At 41.3% G+C, this 23,547-nt stretch overlaps 1 protein-coding gene across 1 annotated transcript in view; it reads left to right on the forward strand.

Moving 5' to 3' along the window:
- The window catches only part of SNTG1 (syntrophin gamma 1), a 734,999-nt gene that overhangs the window by 204,555 nt on the left and 506,897 nt on the right, over window positions 1-23,547 (forward strand). Inside the window, exon 5 of the mRNA XM_030214286.1 lies at window positions 19,912-19,969. Coding sequence (XP_030070146.1) covers window positions 19,912-19,969 — 58 coding nt within the window. The remainder of the gene's footprint in view (window positions 1-19,911; window positions 19,970-23,547) is intronic.

The raw sequence follows: 23,547 nt of genomic DNA on the forward strand, positions 1-23,547 counted from the left end.
AGTACACTGCAGACAGGTGGACCCAAACCCATACCTCCCCCTATATGGTATGGTACAGTACCATAACTCTTATGGGTGAAGGGGGTGCCTATATGTGGGTATAGTGGGTTTCTTGTGGTGGAAACTGTGAACACTCAGCAGAAACCCACTATACCCACATATAGGTGCCCTCTTCACCCATAAGGGCTATGGTAGTGGTGTACAGTTGGGGATAGTGGGTTTTGGGTGGGTTTTTGGGGGGCTCAGCAGACAAAATAAGGGAGCAATGGTCAGATGTGTACCTGGGAGAATTTTATGAAATCCACTGCAGTGCCCCCTAGTGTACCCTATTGCTTTCCTGGGATGTTCCAATGGCTTGATTTTGTGCGTTTTGCACTTGGACTTTTTTTTTTTTCGGAAATGGACCAAAAAATTAAACATCCAAATCACAAAACCTTATATTTTCGAAAACAATAGATAGATGTTTTTCTGTTTTGAAAATGACTCTTTTGCTATTCAGATTTTGGACGTTTTTTGCAAAACATCCAAAGTTGGACTTAAATGTCATATCAAAAATGCCCCTCTTTGTCTCATTAATCCATGCTTTTGAATATGCTCTATAATTTTGTACTTTAATACTCTCTACCATTTTGCCCTGCACCGACATCAGGCTCTCCGGTCTATAATTTCCAGGATCTCCTCTGGAACCTTTTTAAAAAATCGGTGTTACATTGGCCACCTTCCAATCTTCCAGTACCAAGCTCAATTTTAATGATAAATTGCATACTACTTACAATAGTTCTGCAAGTTCATTTTTCAATTCTATCAGTACTTTGGGATGAATGCCAATTGGTTCAGGAGATTTGCTACTCTTCAATTTGTCAAATTATCCCATTATATTTTCCAGGTTTATAGAGATTTCATTCAGTTTATCCAACTCGTCAGCTTTGAATACCATTTCTGGCACCGGTATTGCTCCCAAATCTTCCTCGGTGAAGACCGAAACAATTCATTTAATCTCTCTGCTATGGCTTTGTCATTCCTGATTGCCCTCTTTACCCCCTGAGTCATCTAGTCAAAACTCCTTTTAATTGTATTTCCCCTTCTATGATAATTATAAAAGTACAATTATAGATGAAGGACCAAGACATGGGCAGAAGGAATCAGAATCTTTTATTGGATGTCCAGAAAGGGCAAGACAAATATGCATTCATGTGCAAGATGTAGGATGTGACCGAGACACAGATGTATAAAATCATCCTATAGGATGCGTTTCTTAGACTGTTATTTTGTTAAGCAACACTGCAATTTGAAATGCTTGTTAATGATCTATAATTTTAATGTGTCATGTCTGTGACACAGTAAATACATTCTTCATTAATTGTATTAGAAAGAACCACATTAATTCCATTTATTATTTCATTTATCTAGTCTAAAACCTTATATTCTGCTAATCACACAGTACTTAGCACATTACACATGAAACAATGACAATTAGAATTATAAGTATAATTTTATTTTCATAACAATATAGTATTGTGTTGAGTTTTTTCCCTCGAAGGTTCAAAAATGGTGATACATGAATAATTTAAAATGCAATGGTTAGATATAATGCCAGGCCTTGAATTTTAGTCTATAATAAAATGCATTCATTTTGCACTCTTCTAAATATAGCAGCATTCTCAAATGTAAAGATAGCTATTTGGAGAAAGCAGCTTATGAATTTAAAGCAGCCTTAACTTATGCAGATGAAGTGAGAATAGTCATGAATATCTGGACTACTGACCTTATACCACATGACTCAGGAAGGAGACTAGTGTGCGTTCACCTTGTGATGTCTTTGATGAACAAATGCTGACTGTGAAGCATAAAATTCAACAAACTTTCCTGGGATCCATTTCATCTTGGCCAAAGTTCCTAGATCATGAAAAATAAGTAATAGCTCTTGAGAAAATTTAAAAATCTGAATAATTCTTATATTCAAGAAGCTTAAAATATTTTCAGTTTAAGCTATTTTCAGCAGCATTTTATATATATAAATACATTATAATTACATCCTGTACCTATAAGATGTTTATATTGAAATATTACACTGTATGCGTCTCAGACCAGCAGCATCCTGCTTCTAACAGTGGTTAATCCAGATCACAAGTACCAGGCTGAATCCCTAAAAGTCCATCCTACTTTATCCCCCCCCCCCCCCCCAACGATTAAATGTGGCTTTCACGGGGTCTACTTTAATAGCAGTTTATGGACTTCCCCTCAAGGAATTTGTCCAAACTTTTTATAAACACAGCTACATTACCCGCTTTTACCACATACTCTGGCAAAATGTTCCAGAGCTTAACTATGCATTGAAAGAAGAAATATTTCCTCCTTTTGTTTTAAAAGTATTACTACATATATAACATCATAGGGGCTCCTTTTACTAAGGTGTACTAGAAAGTGGCTGGCACTGTGATTAGCATGTAGGTTTGCCGTGCACTCCAGCCACTTTCTAGTGTGGCTGAAAAATGGCCACGGTCAGCTTTTTTTAATGACCATATGCTAGTTTCCCCATTAGTGCATGGCCATTACCCCCAGAAGCCCTTACCACCATCTATTTAGGTGGCAGTAAAGGCTCCACTCTACTCCTGCGCTAATTGAGTAGCACACGGTAATGTGCCCGCACTACCCAATTAGCAAAGACACACCTACTCTCTACACCAGACGTGCCTCCCATGCTGAAAAATAAAACATTTTCAGTGTGGGATTAGCGCACGCTAAGCGAAACACTACCTCATGTTCAAGACACCCAAATAAACTTCAAAACCATTCAAATCCTTCTGAATTGGAGCCTTTTACCCCAAATATATTGATGCCAAGAGAAGAACTGCTATCACACAAGGGTGGAAGTGGATAATTTCTTCTTGGCTGGTTCAGGTGCAAAAGAGAGCGGTAACAAAACATCCAGGGTCAACTCATGGTTTATTGACACCTTGAGCCAATTTGCTTTTGGTGGCACCCCCCCCCCCCCCATCACATAGCTTCCAGCGCCCTCTCCCTCTGCCTAGGAATTCAGCTTCTCTTCCTTCTTTGTGCTGGCATCTTTCTCCCTCCCCCCAGTTCAGTCTTTTCCCCTCCTTTTGGGTCTGGCACTGCAGCAGAGGGTAGATGCAGGAGCTGGCCAAATACAGCCTATAGTGGTGGAGCTGCTGCTCCCAATGACTGATGTAAACTTTACAGGACCGTAGGGGAGTGAGAGAGGTGAGGGAGTACTGCCACACCCACAGGGTGGAGTTAAAAAAAAGGGAAAAGGGAGGGAGGGAGGGAGGGAGGGAGGGAGGAGAAAAAAGGTTTAATCTGTAGACCAGGTGCTTCATGCGTCTAGTAGCGCTATAGAAATGATAAGTAGTAGTAGTAGTAGAGGCTGGGTATTTTGGCTCCCTTGATTGCCGGCACACTGGGCCAGAGCCTCACCTGGTACAATAGTTAAGCCAGCCTTAAATTTGCAGCCATATGCTGCTATTGGGAAGAGGATTGCACTGACTGCTCTACATATGGTTGCAGGCTGATGTCCTTGCTCTTCCAGATGTTGTTCATGCTGACCTTCGCACTTCTTCCAAGTGTCAGCCATCTCTTGATCTTAGGGGTGCACTCACCATCATGATTAATTTTGGAGTCAACAAAGATGAAATTGACAACTTCAATTTCTTCTTTGTTGATCTTAAGGTCAACATTCATATTTTTTGCTGATGTCAAGATCTTCATCTTTTTGATGTTCAGGGCAGTCCAACCGTCTCACTTTCTTCTTTGACTTTCCTGATCAGATGTTCAAAATCCTTATTTTCAGCCAGCAGGATGGTATCATCAGCATATCAAAGGTTGTTGATGTTTCTGCCACCTATTTTCATGACAATCATGGACTCATCCAGGCCTGCTTGTCGCATGACAGTTTCAGCATACATGCTTAAGGTTATCAATAGAAATCAAACAAAATAAAACATGGAAAAGAAAATAAGATGATACCTTTTTTATTGGACATAACATAATACATTTCTTGATTAGCTTCAAAGGTTGCCCTTCTTCGTCAGATCAGAAATAAGCAAATGTGCTAGCTGACAGTGTATATAAGTGAAAACTATACAGCAACATTCCACATGCGGATGGCATAGCTGCATGTGGAAGACTCCTAAAAAAATCCACACTGGACCATCAATACTCACCAGAAACTATTACAAGATTAATCAAATTTATGGTTGAGCTGGAAGAGACATTTCTGAATACACACCAGACCAAATCTCTAAAATACTACCGGTACATCGATGACATTTTTATGATTTGGACGGAGGGTGAAGAAACTCTGAAACAATTTTATTCTGCCTTCAATACATACCATCCTACAATCACATTCAAAAATTGATTCAAAATTGACTACTCCCCAGAAAAAGTCAATTTTTTGGACACCACGGTCTCAATCAGTGATGGCTGTATACAAACATCTATATACAAGAAACCCACAGACAGATGCAGCTACCTCCACAACTCCAGCTTCCATCCTTCACATACAAAAAGATCCATCATTTACAGCCAGCCACAAGATACCACCGTATCTGCTCTGACCCAGGGGACAGAGACAGACACCTTAAAAGCCTGAGTGCATCCTTCAAACAGAAAGGCTACAACCCCAAAATAATCTCCAAGAATATTGCCTCCTCCCTCAAAACACCCAGGGAGAATCTGCTACAGTACAAGGAGAAAAAATCCACAGCCAGAATCCCCCTTGTACTGACATACAATCCAGAGCTGGAAAAACTGAGGAAAATCATAAGAGATCTACAACCTATACTCCAGGAGGATGAATTACTGAAAGAGATATTCCCATCCCCACCAGTACTGGCCTTTTCCGACAGCCACCCAACTTAAAACACAAGCTAATCAGAAGTAAACTTCCATCACAGACTGAAAAGAAACAGAAGGGCACACTTCCCTGTAATTTATCCAGTTGCAAACTATGCCAAAATATTTCACAGGACCCCACAGTCATCCACAAAGGAAAGATATTCAACATAAAGGAATCTTTCACTTGCTCATCTTCCAATGTGGTATATATCATTCAGTGTAAAAAATGTAATGAAGGATGCTATATTGGAGAAACAGGCCAGATGCTTAAGACAAGATTCAATTTACATAGACATCACATGAACAATACTGATGCCAGTAGGGCTCCCACCCCTGTTGGTCAGCATTTTACAGGACCAGGACACTGTACCAGTGACTTCACAGTGAGAATCCTGAAAGGTAACTTTAAAACCATACAAGAACGTAAGACCTTTGAAGTTAGAATGATTGAATATTTTAACAAGGATCACCTCTCTCACCAACCATCTTCAACCTAATGATGATCCCTCTGGCAAAACTCCTATCAAACTATAACCTCAACCCATATATATACACTGATGATGTGACAATATACATCCCCTTCAAACAAGACATTAACAAAATCTTCGACGAAATCAATCAAAGTCTACACATCATGAGCACATGGGCAAATGCATTCCGTCTGAAATTAAATGCAGAAAAAACTCAATGCCTAATACTCACCTCCCAATACAACACAAGAGAATTCACAGCTATAAACACACCAAACCTGAACCTTCAAATCTCAAAAACGCTAAAAATCCTCGGAATCACTATCGACCGCCACCTAACGCTCGAAACTCATGCTAACAACACAACTAAAAAGATGTTCTACAGCATGTGGAAACTGAAAAGGATAAGACCATACTTCCCAAGATCCGTCTTTCGCATCCTAGTGCAATCCCTCGTGCTCAGCCATCTGGATTACTGCAACTCACTATACGCAGGTTGCAAAGAACAAACACTGAGAAAACTTCAAACTGCCCAGAATACGGCAACCAGACTCATCTTTGGAAAGCCAAAATATGAGAGTGCAAAACCATTACGAGAGAAACTGCACTGGCTTCCACTAAAGGAACGCATCACTTTTAAAGTATGCACACTAGTCCACAAAATTATTCACGGCGAAGCCCCAGCCTACATGACTGAGTTAATAGACTTACCACCCAGAAACGCCAAACGATCATCCCGAACCTTCCTAAACCTCCACTTCCCCAACTGCAAAGGCGTGAAATACAAAGCGCTACATGCATCTACCTTTTCTCACATGAGCACGCAGTATTGGAATACACTGCCACGCAAATTAAGAACAATCAACGATCAAGCTTCCTTCCGCAGATCATTGAAGACCTATCTTTTTGAAAAAATTTACGGAAAGGACCAAAACACATAAAGTCCACACCTACTGTTCACGAATGCACCACACACTCACCTCTGAACTCTCATTCCTGTAACATCACATCATTCTTACCTTCAATCACAGAAACATATATATCATATGTTCTTATGCCTTCTTATCGCCCTCTAAGCTCCCATTGTTTCCTTCCAATGTTTCAATGTTTTTTACTCCAGTGTTACATTCCATAACGACACCTCAATTGTTTCGCATAATTCTGAAAAATGTAATCCATAACCAATCTGTAACAAATTGTATTTCCAATATCTAACCCATATTGTAAGCCACACTGAACTCGCAAAAAGGTGGGAAAATGTGGGATACAAATGCAATAAATAAATAAACACCCAACAGAAAGGACTTAACAAGGATCTGGGGTTCCTAGCCCATTATAAACCATAAAGCTGTTTCTCTGTTGATCACCCCACCCCTCACCTATCCACACCCATCCTGTTAGAATATCAATGATATGCTTTGATGTCCCCACGAATACCTCCTACCCACCCCCATCCTCCCACCCTGTCAGACTGTCATAGTAATGCTTGAATGTTTTCACTTATATACACTGTCAGCTAGCACATTTGCTTATTTCCGATCTGACAAAGAAGGGCAACCTTCGAAAGCTAATCAAGAAATGTATTAAGTTATGTCCAATAAAAAAGGTATCATCTTATTTTCTTTTCCATGTTTTATTTTGTTTGATTTCTATTGATAGCATACATGCTGAAAGCTGCTGGTGACAGGATGCATCCTTGTTGTGTGCCCTTTCCAATCTTGAACCAATCTGTGTCTCCATATGGCATTCGGACTGTAGCTTCTTGATCTTGATAGAGTGATCTTATGAGTTCAATCAGGTGTGGTGGTGTGCTCATTTCCTTCAGGCAGATCCAGAGTTTGTTGTGCTCAAGCACATCAAATGCCTTAGAATAATTGGTAAAACACATGTAGAGATATTTCTGGTACTCCCTAGCTTTTTCCATAATCCATCAAAGGTTGGCAATATGATCACAAGTGCCTCTGCTTTTCCTGGCCAGCTTGCCCTTCTGACAACTCCTATTGATGGTTATACTCAAGCACTGCTAAATGATCTTCAGCAGGATTTTGCTTGCATGTTGTATCAGAGACATGGTGCAATAATTTGTGCAGTCCTATGTATCCCCCTTCTTTGGAACTGGGATGAAAACTGTTCTTTTCCATTCTTTTGGCCACTCACATGTGTTCCATATACATTGGCATAATGCTGTTAATGCTGCCACTGGTATGGGCTTGAGCAATTCTATTGGTTTACCATCAATTCCTGGGGCTTTTCGGTTGGCTAATTGCTTCATTGCCCACATGACTTCTTCCTTCAGAATATTGGTTCCAGCTCCAGTGTCTCATCCTTGCCTATCAGATGGTTCTGCTGTTCCTTCATATAACTTCTCTGTATATTCTTTCCACCAACCACTTATTGCTGGCTGGTCATACAGTTCCTGGCTATTGCTCCCATGAACTGTTGCCTTCTGGGCCATGAATGTTGACCATACCCTCTTCACATGGGTGTAGAGTTCTTGCATGTGACCTTTCCTATTCGCTTCCTCCATCTTCTGGCACTGTTCATTCCAGTAGTTCTCTTTGCCGTTTCTGGCCTCTCTTTTGAATTCTGCATTTAACCTTCTGAAATCTTCTCTGTTTGCAGTAGCTTTGACCTTCCTTCTCTCTTCTGTAATGCTGATGGTCGAGTTGGAAATCCACTGGGCTGATTTTGATGGTTTCTTGCATAGGATATGTTCTAATACTGTTTTGATTATATGCGTTTTCACTTCTTCCCACAGTTCATATGTTCCTTAGTTCAACAATGTAGCTGGCACTGATCTTATCTATGTCAAATATCTTTGCATCTGCCTATTGTTTGATATTGCAGAATCTGAGTTTAACTGTGGCTACCAGTAACTGGTGATCTGATCCACAGTCAGCACCAGGGTATGTCTTCACTGCCAGGACTGAACTCTGCTACATTTCCTGACACAGGATACAGTCGATTTGGTTTCTGTGTTCTCCACTTGGTGATGTCCAGGTGTACAGTCGCCATTTGGGTTGTTCAAACCAAGTGTTGGTGATCATTAGCCAATGTTCTTGGCAGAACTGAACTAATCAATCTCCTGTTATTTTTTGCTAAACCATGTCATATATATGTTCATCTGACCTGTAACTGCTGCTCAAGAAAACCCAATTTTCTACCAGTTTTTACCAAGTGGTGACCCAAAATGACAAGGGTGAATCAACCCCATGGAGTTGTAGAGTAAAAGCAGTGCTGCTGCCATCTTCATCCACTTAAAAGTATGGAAATAAAGGTAAGTAAATAAAAACAAAACACAAAAATATAAGGTAATACATTTTTTATTGGACTAAAAACATGTATCTCCGGATACAGTGAAGATCACAAGATGAAAATATTAGAACACAAAAGTGAATCATAAAAATATTTCAAAGAATACAGGTTAGAAAGACAAGAATGAGGTCACACAGACACTTATTTCGGGGAGCACTTCATGGAACCAGAGCATTTCATCAATGACCTTATAATCTACTATAATAAAACTCACCCTCAACGTTCTGAAGACAACGTTCTGAAGTCACTCAGTCACTCACTGAAGGGTTCATGGTTCATGGTGGTGAAGCCACAACACTGACCATGTCTCTCTGCCCCGCCCTCGCATGACGGACCAATCAGAAAAAACACCCTCAACATTCTGAAACACAAAGGACCATCACAACACCATTCCCAGGCAACACTAGGCAACGTAAGACGGACCAATCAGAGGAAACTACGTGACAATAAGGGCGGAGCATTCCCCAGCAGAATGGCTCATTATCTGTGCAGCACGGAGAGCACAGAACCACCGCTGGAACGAGAGAAGAATATTCCTGCTGTGGGAATGTGCAAAAATAGACTGGGGGAGGGGGGGAGCAATTTTTAAATGCCTAATGCCAGTACTGAAGAGTGCCAGAGGGCCTATAGCACAGACTATATTTGGGATCGCTTGACATGGAGTCAGAGGAGCCGGAAAACAACGTGCCCGTCACCATCTGGGACGTGGGCGAACAGGACAAGCTGCGGCCCAGCTGGAAGGATTACCCGCGACCCAGCCAGCAGCAAACAGCGACCAAGGAAGGGGGAGGAGTACTCCTTCCCTGCCTAGGAATCGCTGGAGACTGGCTGCCAAACTAACGAAACAACCGCACACCGACGCACCACCTCCATCATTCGAAAGGCATCCACTCTTTCTTCAACAGAAATGCAAACTAATAATACAAAACAAACAAAGAATACATGGTTTCTCAGGCGGCTGCAGGTAACTCCCCACCCCCTTCCTCTTCCCCTTTTGCCGAAGCGGCCAAGGACGTGCCCAACCATCCCCAGCCTCAGGCAAGCAGTCTCCCTGCAGCCGGCCTGAAATGGACCAAACATACCGGATCATCCCCGGACGGCCCGAGACCGTGCTCTTCTCCCTTCCGCCAACTTAAAACAACCATCCCCGTCCTCAGGCAAGCCGTCACCCACCTCCAGGATGCCCAGAACACCAGCCCAATCGAAAAAGATGGCGCTGCTTCCAACAGCACATTTCTCTTCCAGCATTCCCCTACAGCAGCCCTGAAACAGCCAAAAAATACCGACAGACAAAGAACGTGCTCCTCTACCTTCCGCCCATCTAAAACAACACTGCTGCCTCTGCACAACACAAAAAAAAAAACATGGAAAAAAAAAACAACACTCAACAAAGACTGACCCCCCTACAACCACATTTACATTTCACCAACAGAAAGACACCCCTCCACAAACCTCATTGACAGACAAAACCACACACACACACACAATACAACAGAAACACACCCTCAAAGCCACACACCAATCCAACCCACTTTGCCAGCACAGCACAGCACATCTCCCAACCCCCAAGCAAAAAACAAAACAAAACAAAAAAAGACACACATCAACAACCTGCACATACACCGCACCCTCACACACTCACATACACACACACACACACACACAAAAACCACATGCTAGCGCCCGTTTCGGAAACGGGCCTTTTTTTACTAGTCAGGATAATAAAAGAGAACTTCAAAACAATTCAGGAATATAACACTTTTTCATTAAAAATTATCATATACTTCGAAACCAACAAGAAAGGACTTAAGAATACAAGCTAAGGGGTCCTTTTACTAAAGTATGCTAACAGATTTAGGGGTCTGTTTACGAATCAGCTCTAGTGACTGTCCATGCGCTAGTGCCGACACGGACCATTCAAAGTGATCGGGCTGTGTCATAGCACATGAACAGCCGCTAGCGCTGCTTAGTAAACTGGAGCATTAGTACACACTAAATGATAATATGCCCATAGTACACCTTAGTAAAAGGACACCTTAAATTGTGAGCCTTCCAGGGACAGAACAACACCTACTATATCTGAATGTACACTCCAATAGCTTGCAGGCTTGTAAGTAGCATATAAAAATAAAATAACATATTGTAGCCCATAAAATTCTACTACTTGTCATCTTCTGATCACCCATTCAACTCTCCCACCTCTGCTCCTGCTTTTTCCCCATTCAGACTATCACTGGCAAGTTTTTATGATTCACATACTGTATATTCTAGATTTGTCATCTTTTGCTCATGCTATCCTGACCTGAGGAAGGGGACTTCAGCACCTAAAAGCTAATGTGTTATTAGCCCAATATACTGTAAATGTATCACCTTATATTCTCTCTTTTTTTTTTGTAATTTAGATTAGATTTTTGAATTAATTTATTTATTGGGATTTATTTATATTTATTTTATATACCACTTTGTACTAAAGCGTTAAAGCGATTTACAATTACCTTAATTTTTATGCTTTAGATTCAACCCTCCCTCCCCGATATTCAAAACTATTTAAACATCCAGGAACTGCTCCTGGTCAGTTAAATAGCATTTAAGAACCTAACCGCTAACTGGGTATATCACGTGACATAGCCGGTTAGGTGCAGATATTCAGCACCAAACCGGCTATGTTAAGCAGTCAAAATAGACTGCTTAAATTGCAGGCCTATCTTTGACTGCTAAAAGTTAAGCAGTTAGCGTTCAATATCGACATGGCTGGTTAACTTTTTAGTGGCCAAAGTAAATCCAGATATTCAATGCCAGTCACTGGATATAGCCGGGCACTAAATATCTGGGTTTAACACCAGCGGTAGACAGCAAACATGCTGCCTGCTGCCAGCCAAATATCAGGCCCAAAGAAACTTAAAAGTTTTCTTAAATCAAAAATACCTTTGCAGTCAATTCAGAAACACAGTGAAAAGTATTATTTTACCAATTCTAAATATAACGACCAACTTAATTCCCTAAATAAACACTTTCCCCTAAAATTCAATCATGTGATCAGACTCACTAATCTTAATTTAGGGGTCCTTTTACTGAGCCGCGGTAGGCTCTATGCAGGTGCAGCGCTCACCCAAATGAGACTACTGCCAGGACAGCGCATCCTCCTGGAGGTAATTTCAGTTTTGGCGCGTACCCATAATACGTGGATGAATTATTTATTTATTTCCTCCTAAGCACGCCAGTTCCAGCGGTAATTGGAACTTGGCGCACCGACCGGTCACCATGCATGTAGCACTTGAGCCTTTACTGCTAGATCAATGGGTGGCGTTAAAGGCTCAGGCTGGTTTTGGACACGCACTGGTTTCATTTTTACCACAGGCCCTTTTCCCGTCCAATTTAAAAAAGCCCTTTTTTGTAGATGCAGTAAAAACTGGCCCGGCACACACCGAATGCACGTGCCTACACTACCACAGGCCCCTTTTACTGCTGATTAGTACATGGGCCCCTTATTTCCAACCATAAAACTGCCCAGTTTTATCTTAAGTAAACAGTGCTGGAAGGAATCAAGAAAGATATAGTGGAATTGGAAAAGGTGCAGCGAAGGACGACGAAAATGATAGCGGGAATGGGACGACTTCCCTATGAAGAAAGACTAAGGAGGCTAGGGCTTTTCAGCTTGGAGAAGAGACGGCTGAGGGGAGACATGATAGAGGTATATAAAATAATGAGTGGAGTGGAACAGGTGGATATGAAGCGTCTGTTCATGCTTTCCAAAAATAGTAGGACTAGGGGGCATGCGATGAAACTACAGTGTAGTACATTTAAAACAAATAGGAGAAAAATTTTCTTCACCCAACGCATAATTAAACTCTGGAATTCGTTGCCGGAGAATGTGGTGGAGGCAGTTAGCTTGGCAGAGTTTAAAATGGGTTTGGACGGTTTCCTAAAGGACAAGTCCATAGACTGCTACTAAATGGACTTGGAAAAATCCACAGTTTTGGGAATAACATGTATAGAATGTTTGTACGTTTGGAAAGCTGCCAGGTGCCCTTTACCTGGATTGGCCGCTATCGGGGACAGGATGCTGGGCTTGATGGGCCTTTGGTCTTTTCCCAGTATGGCATTACTTATGTTATGTAGATAATATAGTAGGTTTCAACTTCTCAGCCAATGCATCTTTCTGCAAGAGAGATTAGGGAGGTGCCCATGCTCCCCTCTGTACTTGCCCATTCACAACTACGTCCACTGTAACATCATTTGCAAAATGTAGTATAATAGTAACTGATTAAAATGTTAAGTGTCAGGGTGGAATGAATGTTAATACCATTGAGTAAAATAGTTACACAGCACAGCTTCACCTTGCATGAAAGGCAATATATATTTAAGTGGCATAGGACCAGATGTGCTGTTTTCCCCTATTTGAGGTAGATAAATGCCCCATAGTTAGGCACATTCTGCAAATATTTTTTTATTCATGAGATTTCTTTTATTATTGTCTCCCTAAAAAGTACCCACACAAATTTTTGGATAGACTGAGCAGATACCCTGAGCGTGTTTCTACTTCAGTGCTGGAAAGCTACTCCTATGGGAGATCATCATTTTTAGACGTTACATCTGTTGAACCAGGATGGAGACATTCCTCCTGATATTCAGTTGGTGGCGGACTACTTTTTTTTTTTTGTCTGCTGCCAGAGATAAAACTAGAAATCTATTTTTGGGCCCTATTTGGGCTTCGGCATTGAATATCCATTTTTTTAAGCCCAGGTGGTAGCACATGACTGCTAATATTCAGACTTAACCAGCCATGGGCTAGTGGATAAAGATAGGACAGCTAGTTATGCAGTCATATTTGTCCGCTAAACTGGCAGGCTAAATCTGGATATTGGGACGTAACCGGATTTCGGCCCCGGAATGCCCCCAACATAGCCAGCTTGAAGTTTGGCGCTCACCTTGGGCATAGTTTGGGGAGGCCAGGGGGTGCATTGCTCCCCCAAATGCAGGGCCGGTGCAACGCTGTAGGCAGCTCTTCCTCCATCCCGCCCTCAGTTCTCAGCTCCCCGACTGACAGCCCTCCTCACCATTCCTCCTCCCCCTCCCCGCGCATTTAACCCTTTTATTTTCAGTGGCAGCGACAGCAGTGAAGGAGAAAGCACTGCGGGCTTGCTTCCAGCTTCTCCCTTCCCTCACACAGTGTCCTGCCCTCATGGAAACAGGAAATACATTATCGCAGAAGGCAGGACACTGTGTGAGGGAAGGGAGAAGCTGGAGGCGAGCCCGCAGTGCTTTCTTCTTCACTGCCGTCACTGCCACTGAAAATAAAAGGGTTAAACACGCGGGAGCAGGAAGGAATGGAGAAGAGAGCTATCGGAGAGCTGAGGGAGGGCAGGGAGAATCACTGGACATGGATGGGAGGGGAGGGCAGGGAGAGAGATCACTGGACATGGAGAGGAGGAGAGGGGAGGGCAGGGGGAAAGAAGAAATCGCAGGACTTGGAGAGGAGGGGAGGGCAAGGGGAGAGAAGAGATTCACTGGACAGGAGAGTAGGGGAGGGCAGGGGAGAGGGGAGAATTGCTGGACATGGATGGATGGAGGAGAGGGCAGGGGAGAATGGAGAGTTGCTGTACATGGATGGATGGAGGGGAGGAGAAGGGAGAATTGCTGGACATGGATGGATGAATGGGGGCAGGGGAGAGAGGAATTTTGCTGGATATGGGTGGATGGAGGAGAGGGCAGGGGAGAGAGGAGAATTGCTGGACATGGATGGATGAATGGTGCGGGCAAGTGAGAGGAAATTTGCTGGATATGGGTGAATGGAGGAGAGGGCAGGGGAGAATGGAGAGTTGCTGGACATGGATGGATAGAGGGGAGGGAAGTCAGGAAGGAGATGCACATGGATTGAGGGGAAAGGAAAAAAGAAGAGAAATGCTGGACATGGATGGAGTGGAGGGCAGTTAAGAGAGGAGAAATGTTGGACAAAGATGGACGGAAGGAAAGACAAAGGAAGGAGATGCACACGGATGGAGGGGAAAGGAGAGAGGAGAAATGCTGGGCATGGATGGAGGGGAGGGAAGACAGAGGAAGTAGATGCACATGGATGGAGGGAAGGGGAGTGAGGAGAAATGCTGGATAAGGATGGAGGGGAAACTGCTGAATTTGAGGGCAGATACTGAAACTCAAGGAGGGATAGGGACAGGGCTACAGATGGTAGACAGGACACATAAGGAGACAAGAGGATGGTGGACATGGTGAGTATAAAAATATCAAATAGAAAGAAGACATTGCATAAAACAGAAGACAATGGGACCAAAGCGAATAGAAAAACTAAATGATCAGACAACAAAGGTAGAAAAAAGTATTTTATTCAGAATTTATTAATTGGAATATGTCAGCTTTTGGAAATGTACATCTGTGATATTTTGCATGTAAGTTTCAATTTTTCTAGTATTGCTGTACGCTAAGAGTCTGACATCTTGAGGTAACTTTCCAGTTCAGTATTTTGCCTTCATATTTTTTTATTGCTAGTTCCTTCTGTCATATCTGTTGTCATGTGTTTTTCATGTGTGATCAAGGTGCAGTATTCTGCTAGTGTGTAGTATTTCCAGCCCTTTTTTTCCACTAGTAGTGTACTGGTGTTTTAGAGCCCGGTGTAATTACAGTGCTGCCTTTCCATGCATAAGGTTGTAGCTTGTACTGTCCTTGGAATTAGTGCTGTTATGGTTTGGTAAGGTTATGAGTATGTTTTTGCACAAGTTTGTATATAGTGTTTTGCAGTGGAGAGATTGTGTGTTGGCCTTACTAAGGTGGCACCAAAACATCAGAAAGGGTTTTAGAGCCTAAATCATGACACACTACCTCTTGAAGGATCTACTTATAGAGCTTATGCATTTCTAAGGTCTACACTGGTATGGTATGGTATGGGAAAGAGGGGTAGGGAAATACTACTTGAGAGAAAGAGGGAGTGCTGGGTAAGAAGGAAGGAAGGAAAGAAGGAAGGGAGAAAGAGCTGGCTTTTGGGGGGAATAACCATAATGAATATGTATGAGATATTCATTATCTATATGTAGATCCTTCAAGAGGTAGTAAGGCCAACATACAATCTCTCCACTGCTAATATGCCCCGCCCCATCCTTTACCCCCCACCCAATGAAATAGTCAAACTACACCCATGGCGCTCACCAGTCATTTTTAGTTTCACTAGCTGGTTAGTTGCCACTGAAAATTACCAGCTAGACATAAACAGGTGAGTTAACCGGTCAGCAGCTGTTCCCAGCAGGTTAATTTGCTTTAAATATTGGCTAGCATTTCTTTTAAGAGTTTTACCAGTAAAATTTTGTTTGGATTTATTCCATGCTGCCTTAAGGCAAAATATGCTGCATAATTATTTAAAATTGCATTTTGGTTGATATGGTTTATTCTTATTTTGATTGGTTTTGTGTATGTCTGTACATGGGTGTTTAATATTTATTTATGTCATGTTAAATCATAGACCTTTGGATTCCTGATGCAGGCATAGTTGCTTAAACACGGTCATGTTGGGTCCTTGTAACTGTTTTTTTGGATACTGAATAAAGACAGTTTTTACTGAAACTATGGTCTCCACAGCCATTCCCTCTGGGTCCTGCCCGCTTTATCTTCCATTAAGGAAAAACATGACCATGTTGAATTTTAATTGATGTACATTTTATTATCCATAGATGTTTTTTCAAACATGATCGTCCTAATTCTAGAAAGTTGCATGTCCAAATTTCTGACTAGTGTACAAATTAGTGTGCACAATTATAGAATAGATTTATTAGATGCTAATTGGCCTTAACAACCAATTATTGTTGTAATCAGTGTTAATTAGCAATAATTGGCACAAATCTGCAGTTATTTGCATATCTTCCCATAGTATTCTGTAAGTATTGTGCTCAAATGCCAGAGCTCGGAACTCCAAGACCTGGGAAGGGCATGGGAGGGTAAGAGGCACATCAGACAGTTATATGCGTAGGTTATAGAATACTAGCATTCATGCTCCTAACTGCCTACAGTTAGGTGTGATCATTTACAATGCCATTTTGACTACATTTTCCTCTGGTCCTTTTTTTTCCTCTACCCTATCTTTTAATGGAGTTCCTTTTTATTACTGTTTTTAAATTGTAAAACACTTTGCTGTTCATATGAGAGGTGGTATATCAAATATAATAAACCATAAACCAAACCATCCTGGCACCTAACTCTAGGTGATAAATTGAGAATTACCACCAATGTGTTTTAAGATTATTTTTAAGCATATTGAAGTTTATTTATGGTTTAAGGGATTTTTACTGTCCTTTCTCTTCAAAGGGAGTATCTCCTTAAACCCATGTGTCAATGCTATATACACATAAAGGATGGTCAATCATTAAAAAAAAAAAAGAAAAATTCCATGCGGAAAACTGTTTTAACTGCAGAAAGGACTCTGATCATTAATCTTCACGTCTATGGAATGAATGCTAATTACATATGGTCCCATGTGTTACAGTGACATCAAGGAATGACTTTCTCTCATGTAAGGGAAAGGATAGCAGTATTTGTCATCATGAAATCTTACTTGTGTCTCCGGTGTGCATTTTGTTCTTGTTAAAGCAGATATTACAGTGTGGTTGATTTGGAACCCACTTCTTGAGTACTGCATTACAAAATCAGAACTGGTCGACCTCTTGAGTGACATAAATTCCATTTGTTGTCCAGCCATTATGAGATTCTTTGAGGCCAAAAACATAGCAAGGAACTGAAGCCTAGAAAAACTGCAATTCCATTGAAAATATTCTGTCAAATTGTTGAAATGTCTTTAAAGTAATTGCTTATAAATCATTATGATGAAGTGAGCATGGAGTGCAGTGCAGGCATTGATGAGGAAAGTGTGTTGCAGACTTCTTCATATTTTACTGAGGATAACTGTGCATAAAATGTTCAAACATAGACATTAAATGAATATGGCATTTTCATAAAGTACCGGGCTATGAAACAGATTAATAAATAGTAAGACAAATGATGAAAGAAGCAAATGAAGTTGCCTGCTCATTTAAAAAACTATGGTGCTCATTGTCAAAGCAGATAGATGTCTTAAAATGCCCCCCAAAAATGTCCATCTGCTAAAAACTTCCAAATACTGATTTTGGAAAGTCAAAATATGGACATGTCACACTGCAGTTCATCCAAATAGCAAGGGGCGTGCTGTGGGTGTGGTTTGGGTGGGACTAGGGAGGGCCCAAATGTAGGACATCCAACAGGGATTTTTGAATGGGAAGAAATATCCATATCTAAAATGAAGGACTTAAAAAAAATATCTAGACCTTTTTCAGTCACGTCCAAGTTACAAAAGCTGTTCTAACTGAGCAGTTGATCACTGGAGGGATTAGGGCATGACCCCTCCTTAATCCCCTAGTAGTTGCTGTCCCCCTCCCTCTCTCCCTCTCCCCTGAAAGTGGAACTGAAAAGGAAAACCAGGCTCTATGTCAGCTGCAGGTATTGTAGCCATTCTGAACAAGACATAAACCAGGTCAGAGGAATAGCCTAATGGTTAGTGCAGTAAACTCTGACCCACGGGACCCAGGTTCAAGTCCTACTTTAACCCTTTTATATATATTTCTGAGCTTCCATAAACAGAAAAATACCTATTGTACCTAAATAAATAAAACACTTGTGAACTTGAAGGCTATTGATGTGGTGTATATTCAGGTCAAAGAGGTATTTGGCAGATCCTGGAGAGATCATATTTACAAAGAGTTATAAGGGGGTTTGAACTTGTATGCCTTGGTTTACAGTTTGCAGCACTAACCATTACACTATTCCTGCAAGAATAGTTGTGTGGCTATACTTTTGAAATAGATGCCAGACAGACATTCATGTCCCTGCTTTTTTGTAGTTCTAATGTTGGACGTTTTGCTTTAGAAAATGGCTATTCGTTTTGGGGGCTAAAACAATCTCACAGCTGTAATCGACCAGGAAATTTAGACCTTTTTCATGTTTGATTATGGCTGTGAGATGAACGTTTTATTTTTGGACTTAGTCTTTTTTAAATTATTATTTAAATGCCCCTCTATACCTCCTAAAATATTGTTTCCTATTAGAAATCTTCAGGCTAGACTTACTAATGGGTATTAACGACACAGATTTGGGAACCACTGGCCCAAGGTGATGATGTGCTGTTACTGAACAGATCTGATTGTTCTGGAAGCTTGCTTAGAAATCCAGCAACACTAATATTGAGGCAGAGACCCTGTCATGGTTTCTGTGGAGATCATCAAGCAGGGGTACAAAAATTGTCTCCATTTTGTATCCAGGACTGAAACTAGATTAAATGAAAATAACTGCCTAGAACCATGTCATTTTGACATGGTTCTAACATCCCAGTTTCTAACATCCCTTTGAGTTGAATGCAAAGGGATGTTAGAACCTGGCAGTAGTTTTCAAGCTTGTCCAGGTCAGGGGAATTCTTTTTCAGTAGTAAGTACATCACATCTTTTTTTAATGTTGTTGGCAGCTGCCGTTCCACAAGAAAAGAGTTAACAATTTTAGTGGCCCGTTCAATGAGGCTTTTGCTTGCTAGCTCTACTATCTTTGCTGGGCAGGGGTCAAAAGGGCAGGATGTTGGCAGTAGGCAGTTCAAGATTTGTTTGAGAGCCTCCTCTGTGACCTGGTTGAATGACTCTCAGATGGATGTGCGAGAGTAGGGAGTGTTTATTTCTTTAGATGGTGGAAGGCTCCATGGAACTGTAGGTCCAGATGTGAAGATGCCTCTTTGCAGTTAACAAGATGTGTTCTAGAAAGAGAGACTCATGCATTAAACCTCTTTTTTCTAAAAGCTTGCAAGGTGACAGCTGAACAGAGCTGTATTACACACATTACACTCATCCCAGGGTGACAGCCTTAGGCAGTAACTTAATGGAGTAACTTTAACTCTCTAGTTCTGTTGCAAAACTGGAAACACAAAACTTCACAATAAGGTGAAGCATGCATTTTTGGGTTTTAACAATTTGAAACATATATGAAGAAATGAGCACACCACCATTAAGAGAGTTAGTGCATGTAAATGACAGTTCCCATGTTGCTTCTAATCGGTTTATCCTGAAATGACAGAAAAACATGCAACATTTTGTGTTTTTTCTTTTGTCATATGTAGTGTGCATCTATTAATAAATAATGTACACTATTCACTGAAGAATGCTATATGTAGCTACTTCTTTGATGTATGAAAAAGTTTATTTGTATGCTTTGTAGTGTACATGAAAACAATTTGTTATCATTTGCATTTTATATATAGGGTGGAGCTGAACACAGCATTCCTGTTGTCATATCCAAAATTTCCAAAGAACAAAGAGGTAAGTGCCTTCCTTTAAACCAATTGTCCTCTTAAAAGGTGCACTGAAGTTGTCAGTGGTTTTCAGCTCCAGGTTTCAGGAGACCTCTTCTCCATCTGATAGGTATGATCACCAAGATAACCAAAATATGCAATATTACTCAGTTATTTGGATTTAACTCATGCCTTTTTCTGTGGTAGCTCAAGGTGGGCTACATTTAGATACAGTAAGCAATTTATCTGTCCTCAGAAGACTTAACTGTCTAAGGGGCCTTTTTACTAAGCTGCGTTTAGGGGGGGATTCTATATGTGGTGCCTAAAAAAATTGGCGCTGAAATCAGAGCCGACTAAGCGTATTCTATAATCGGCACCTAGATTTAGGCGCGGTATATAGAATATGCTTAGTTGATATCTCAGCGCCTAAAACTACACACATCCATTTACACCAACGAAAATATGGCATAAATCCCGGCACACTGGGCCATATTCTATAACTGCACGTGTAAATTTCACAACGCCCATAAAACATATTTCACCACCTGTAACCATGTCCCTTTTTGCTTGTGTGTGTTAAAAGTTTGGTACACTTTGTTACAGAATATGCTTAGTGAGTTGTACGTGTAAATTCTAAATAGTGCCAATTCGTGCTCATTAGCTTGTTAAGCTTGTTAGGTTATGCGCATTCTTACAGAATCAGCTTGGATTTTAGTGCAAATCTCTAGGCACGCTATATAGAATCTGGGGGGTACATAAGTACATAAGTAGTGCCATACTGGGAAAGACCAAAGGTCCATCTAGCCCAGCATCCTGTCACCGACAGTGGCCAATCCAGGTCAAGGGCACCTGGCACGCTCCCCAAACGTAAAAACATTCCAGACAAGTTATACCTAAAAATACGGAATTTTTCCAAGTCCATTTAATAGCGGTCTATGGACTTGTCCTTTAGGAATCTATCTAACCCCTTTTTAAACTCCGTCAAGCTAACCGCCCGTACCACGTTCTCCGGCAACGAATTCCAGAGTCTAATTACACGTTGGGTGAAGAAAAATTTTCTCCGATTCGTTTTAAATTTACCACACTGTAGCTTCAACTCATGCCCTCTAGTCCTAGTATTTTTGGATAGCGTGAACAGTCGCTTCACATCCACCCGATCCATTCCACTCATTATTTTATACACTTCTATCATATCTCCCCTCAGCCGTCTCTTCTCCAAGCTGAAAAGCCCTAGCCTTCTCAGCCTCTCTTCATAGGAAAGTCGTCCCATCCCCACTATCATTTTCGTCGCCCTTCGCTGTACCTTTTCCAATTCTACTATATCTTTTTTGAGATACGGAGACCAGTACTGAACACAATACTCCAGGTGCGGTCGCACCATGGAGCGATACAACGGCATTATAACATCCGCACACCTGGACTCCATACCCTTCCTAATAATACCCAACATTCTATTCGCTTTCCTAGCCGCAGCAGCACACTGGGCAGAAGGTTTCAGCGTATCATCGACGACGACACCCAGATCCCTTTCTTGATCCGTAACTCCTAACGCGGAACCTTGCAAGACGTAGCTATAATTCGGGTTCCTCTTACCCACATGCATCACTTTGCACTTGTCAACATTGAACTTCATCTGCCACTTGCACGCCCATTCTCCCAGTCTCGCAAGGTCCTCCTGTAATCGTTCACATTCCTCCTGCGACTTGACGACCCTGAATAATTTTGTGTCATCGGCGAATTTAATTACCTCACTAGTTATTCCCATCTCTAGGTCATTTATAAATACATTAAAAAGCAACGGACCCAGCACAGACCCCTGCGGGACCCCACTAACTACCCTCCTCCACTGAGAATACTGGCCACGCAATCCTACTCTCTGCTTCCTATCTTTCAACCAGTTCTTAATCCATAATAATACCCTACCTCCGATTCCATGACTCTGCAATTTCTTCAGGAGTCTTTCGTGCGGCACTTTGTCAAACGCCTTCTGAAAATCCAGATATACAATATCAACCGGCTCCCCATTGTCCACATGTTTGCTTACCCCCTCAAAAAAATGCATTAGATTGGTGAGGCAAGACTTCCCTTCACTAAATCCGTGCTGACTTTGTCTCATCAGTCCATGTTTTTGTATATGCTCTGCAATTTTATTCTTAATAATAGCCTCCACCATCTTGCCCGGCACCGACGTCAGACTCACCGGTCTATAATTTCCCGGATCTCCTCTGGAACCCTTCTTAAAAATCGGAGTAACATTGGCTACCCTCCAGTCTTCCGGTACTACACTCGATTTTAGGGACAGATTGCATATTTCTAACAGTAGCTCCGCAAGTTCATTTTTTAGTTCTATTAATACTCTGGGATGAATACCATCAGGTCCCGGTGATTTACTACTCTTCAGCTTGCTGAACTGACCCATTACATCCTCCAAGGTTACAGAGAATTTGTTTAGTTTCTCCGACTCCCCCGCTTCAAATATTCTTTCCGGCACCGGTGCTAACACACACCTAATGCCGAAAACATGGCCTAATACAGGAAGTTAAAGCGGATCACACTAGTTTTTTCATGTATGCATGCTAACCATGCATTATTTATTTATTTATTAACATTTACTTTTGAAGGGGCATGTCAGGGACAGAGAGTAGGCATTCCTGTGCTAACTAGTTAATGCAGCTACATTACCACAGCTAATTGGTTATAGTTACAGTTTATTACATTTGCTATACATTTTGGTTTATACTAAAACAAGAATACAGTGGTATACAACAGTGAAATAGAAATTAAGAAAAACTGCTCTATTTCAAAACTTTATTATTAATGTTTAAATTATATTCTGTAATATTTTGAAATTTGTTTTATTTTTAACATTCAATTATTTTTCAATGTGTTTCTTATTTGTTTAATAATCTTATTATAAACTGCTTTGGGTCCAGGGTTCTTGTGAAAAGGCAGTATAAGAATGCCAACATTATATTAGATAAGATTAGAAATTAAGGAGTCCTTTTACTAAGCTGTGGTAAATAGTGGCCTGCGATAGTGTGGGCACATGAAATTGGTATGTGCTAGGTCATTTTTTATTGTGGAGGGTAAAAAAGGCCTTTTTAAAATGGGGCAGTAAATGGCCGTGCGCTAATCTTAAAAGTAGCATGTGGCTATTTACTGCTTGTTCCCTTACCGCCAACTATTTTGGCGGTAAGGGCTCACACACTACTCGCGCGGTAATTAAGCAGTCCGCGGCAATGTGGTTGCACTGCTGATTACCGCCAGGAATGCCTCCATGGTAGAAAATAAAAGAATTATTTTCTACCGCGGGGAAACAGCGCATGCCAACTTCAGAATTACCGCTGGGTGCGTGCTACCCACATGCTAACCGTACTGTGGCTTAGTAAAAGGGCCCCTAAAAAACGAACTCCAAAATGAAACAGTAAGGCCATATACCCCCGATGCAAATTAAAAATATAAGCATATAAAACAAAACAAACACACTGATTAACAGTCACTGCTGATAACACAGGAAACCTTACCACCTCCTTAATAGGTGGTGGTAAGTGCTCCTAAGGTAATTTTTTAAAATGCCACTTGCTAATGGTAACATTAGCTGTAATG

This window comes from Microcaecilia unicolor, chromosome 1, assembly GCF_901765095.1.
Source record: "Microcaecilia unicolor chromosome 1, aMicUni1.1, whole genome shotgun sequence".
In the NCBI taxonomy this organism is placed as follows: Eukaryota; Metazoa; Chordata; class Amphibia; order Gymnophiona; family Siphonopidae; genus Microcaecilia; species Microcaecilia unicolor.